At 43.5% G+C, this 3671-nt stretch overlaps 1 protein-coding gene across 1 annotated transcript in view; it reads left to right on the top strand.

Moving 5' to 3' along the window:
• LOC107102520 (guanine nucleotide-binding protein subunit alpha-13-like) overlaps window positions 1–3671 on the top strand; it is a 33183-nt gene that overhangs the window by 4681 nt on the left and 24831 nt on the right. Inside the window, exon 2 of the mRNA XM_015401862.1 lies at window positions 1079–1305. Coding sequence (XP_015257348.1) covers window positions 1079–1305 — 227 coding nt within the window. The remainder of the gene's footprint in view (window positions 1–1078; window positions 1306–3671) is intronic.

The raw sequence follows: 3671 nt of genomic DNA, 5'->3' as shown, positions 1-3671 counted from the left end.
TAAGATGCTAACTGGTTAGCCAGATGCTTCCCACAAACCGGCCACAACAAAACTAGCTTGCAAACCTTCCGCCACACAATCCCTGATAATCATCCAATCACATTCACTTTATTCACTCGTGAAAAGTCATGCACCACTCGGGAGAATTCGGAAATGCAAAAGTTGGAACAGCTGCTTCCCTACGACTTTAAAAACCAACAAATTATTCTATTTTTTACTGAAAAGCTAAATAAAAATGATGTTTTTTAGCTCCTGCACCGACCTGTTTTTCCTACTTTAAAATGGACCAATTAGGTTTTTATTTATGAGCTAAACATATAAAAGTAACGGAAAATACAAGAATCCTATAATTATTTAAATTTATGTAACTTTTTTATTAAATGGGAAAACTCCTGGAAGCTGCAGCGGTTGGTGTGTCCATGTAGGAACCTGCTGAACGCTGAGGAGGTGAACGTCTGGTTGATCAGTGCAGGTGGCCCGTCCATCCGGGACCAAACCACGCCCCCCGGGTGATGTTAGCGGGTTTTACGCCTTTTTTTTCCCCAGTATCTGCGTCGTCGTGGTCATCAGTTCATTCATTTATCATTGTTTATTTTCTAATCGAAGAAGAAACTCAACATTAGCCTGAAGGATCAATCCAAACTAATCGGTATCGCATTTCTGGAGCCGCTTAAACCGACCCGATCTTTAAAAAAATCACTAATTCATAGAGACTAGAGAACCGGATGGGCTGTGGCAGGAAGCAGGAGTACCCAGAGAGAGACACCACACAGGGAAACCCCCCGCCTGGACCGCTGCGGTTCTGATCTTTATGGTTTTTACCTTTTCTCTGTTGGGACTGAAGCCTGTTTGAAGGTTTAGATATTTAGTTTCCCTCTTTAGTAAAGAAAGCTGAGATCAAAGGATTAATTTGAGCCTTTAGTTTGGAGAAACGAGCCCTGATGTTCGGAGGAGTCCCGCCTCCTCCGTAGGAATGGCGTGGAACTGCTGACTGTACGGAAAATGACCAAGTGAAGCGAACGCATGCAGACTTACCTTCCCCCCGCCCTCTCTGACCTCCTCTCTCCTTCCCATCCAGGTATCCGTGTGCTGGTGGACGCTCGGGAGAAGCTGCACATCCCGTGGGGCGACCCTGACAACCAGCAGCATGGCGACAACCTGATGGCCTTCGACACCCGGTCGGCCAAGATGGCGACCGGGCAGCTAGACAAGGAGGTGTTCCTGCGCTACGCGACCGCCATTAAAGCCCTGTGGGCCGACTCGGGCATCCAGAACGCGTACGACCGGCGCAGGGAGTTTCAGCTGGTAGGTTTGACTCGCCTGGAGGGGAGATAACGGCGGCCATCTTTTCTTCTCTTTTCTTCATCTTTGTCTGACAACAGCTGAGCCGTGTCGCTGCATAGCATGTTCTTTATCAGGTGATCTCTGAGGTGTTTCAGGTGGTTTGACTCTGACTTCTGTGTTATATATATATATATATAATCCTGAAGAAGCGAAGGCTTTTATAAAATGGCAGATAGAAAAGAAAGTGAAACTGCTGTTTAATTCATCCTCCTCTGCTGCTTCCCTGCAAACGGCTCCGTTTCTGTCTGTTCTGCCCCGTTTTAAGCGGTCAGACATGTGATTCAGGCAGCTTCCTGTTTACACCTCTCCCTGCTCCTTATATCTCAAGCACATTTTCAAACTGTGACGTTTCCCACAGAGCGGCAGCTGTGGTCGAGGCTCGCGCGTCTTCCCCCTCCAGCGGGACCTTTAGCGCGGCGAGGACTTGAACAATCCTCTGCAGAACTAAAAACCTTTTTTTTTTTTTCTGCCTCTTTGTGAGACTTTACTAAAGGTCATGTGACATTGGGGGGGGGAGGCAAGAGAAGCACTTCTCCATGTTGCTTTCAGTAGTGAGCCAAACGTTGCGAGTTGCACAAGTTGGGACTGTTCTCTGTGGGATTTGGTTCTGCAGGGAATTGTGAGGATTTTTTTCGTTTTGTTTTTTCTGCAGGAAGGAGGAGGAATAAGTGTTGATCAGAGCAGGAATGTTGATCTGCTCTGCTGTTTTAAACGGCTTTACTCAGAGCCCAGCCTCTCGGACTCAGCGTTATTTACACACAAACACTGTGAGGGTAACATAAGCACAAAGACACACCTGCACCTTCAGGCCTTAAAGCCTTTACTTCACCTCATTAGTCCCTTTTTTAATAATTATCGACTATTTCCATAAAAGAAAATCACCTTCCTGCAATCCTGAATGTTTAACAGTTTGATAACATCGAATGCTGCTTTTTACTTTTATGTAGAGAAACTAAACCTGCTTTGACTTTAAAAAATGGTTTAATTTGAAGCAGAAATGTGTGTTTGGAGCTAAAAATCAAGCAAAGTTTGCAAAGACGGCTGGAAAGTCTAATCTTTTACGACCTACATGGGATTTAAGAGGGAAAGCAGCTGCTGTTTGAAGCACCTGATCGTTGGGAGCAGAGCTGCTTTTCCAGGCGTGTTTCTGTGGATCAGACAGAAACCAGCTTCAACTCGGAGACGCCGCTTTGGGTCAACTTTAATTTGGCATTTTTTTTAATTATTTCATTATTTTGAAGCTGTATGAAGGCTGAAACAATTCAATTAATTGTGATTAAATGATTATTGTAACAATCATCAACTAATTCAGTAATCAATAATCGTTAACGAGTACAGCGTGACCCACTGGAGCAGGAATTATACCCAATTGTAAAATTAAATATATAAACATTTTGCAAACATTTTTATTTTCCATCAATTTGCTCTATTTATTTGATAATTATTTATTATTTCAAAAACTAACCGAGTTAATTGATGAGCAAAATGATCGTTTGTAGCATCCCCTAGTATGAAATGTAGATGTTTGGAGGAAGCGATGCAGCTCAAACGCTCATGTTAACTGTTCAGCACGGTGGAGGAGGGGTGATGGTTTGGGCTTAGCAGCTGTAGATCCTTAGAGTCAAAATGTCTGCCATGAAGTTCCCCTTATAATTTGTCCTTTAGTCCGTTGAATCGTTTGGGTCAATGACCCGACAACAGATCTATACTAGAATCCAACCGACCCTTTGATAAAACCCCCGTTATATAAATAATAAATCTGGATGATTTTTACTGCATCTTCAGTATCGGAACAAATTCAGATCGACTAAATCAGTGGTTTAATATAACAGAGGAGGTGATTGGTTCCCGTGTCGATCCCCAAAGCTTTAACGATGTCCTCGGTTAACCCCCCCCCCCAACCTTTGGTGTGTCTATAGGCAGGTTTATGTCTTCAATCCAAGCAAGAAGTGTTAAGAAGATCAGCAACATGGAGCTCAATCTAGTGATAATCTTTTTAAACTTGTTGGAGTTTTTGCTGAACATAAAGGGTCTCCTTGAGTCCAGAAGTGAATCTTTCCTCTGGTCCAAATCTGCTTTTTCAGTGACAGAATCGGTGCCTGTTTCTCAATTCACTAGTACGGACTCGTGTTCTCGCCAATTATGTTCTTCAGAAGAACCCAGGAAAGTCTGGACTCGGGGAGAACGCAGCAGAAATATGGGTCGATAGGAACAGAAGCGTACTGATGACATCACCACATTCAAAGCTAGTCTGGAGCTGCATTTCCCTCTCTAGATAGTAATCAATTCCTACTTTTTTCATGAACACAGTCAGATAAACACAAATC

Source organism: Cyprinodon variegatus, unplaced genomic scaffold (genome assembly GCF_000732505.1).
Source record: "Cyprinodon variegatus isolate N-32 unplaced genomic scaffold, C_variegatus-1.0 Scaffold1268, whole genome shotgun sequence".
In the NCBI taxonomy this organism is placed as follows: Eukaryota; Metazoa; Chordata; class Actinopteri; order Cyprinodontiformes; family Cyprinodontidae; genus Cyprinodon; species Cyprinodon variegatus.
This window is presented reverse-complemented; position numbering and strand designations above follow the sequence as displayed.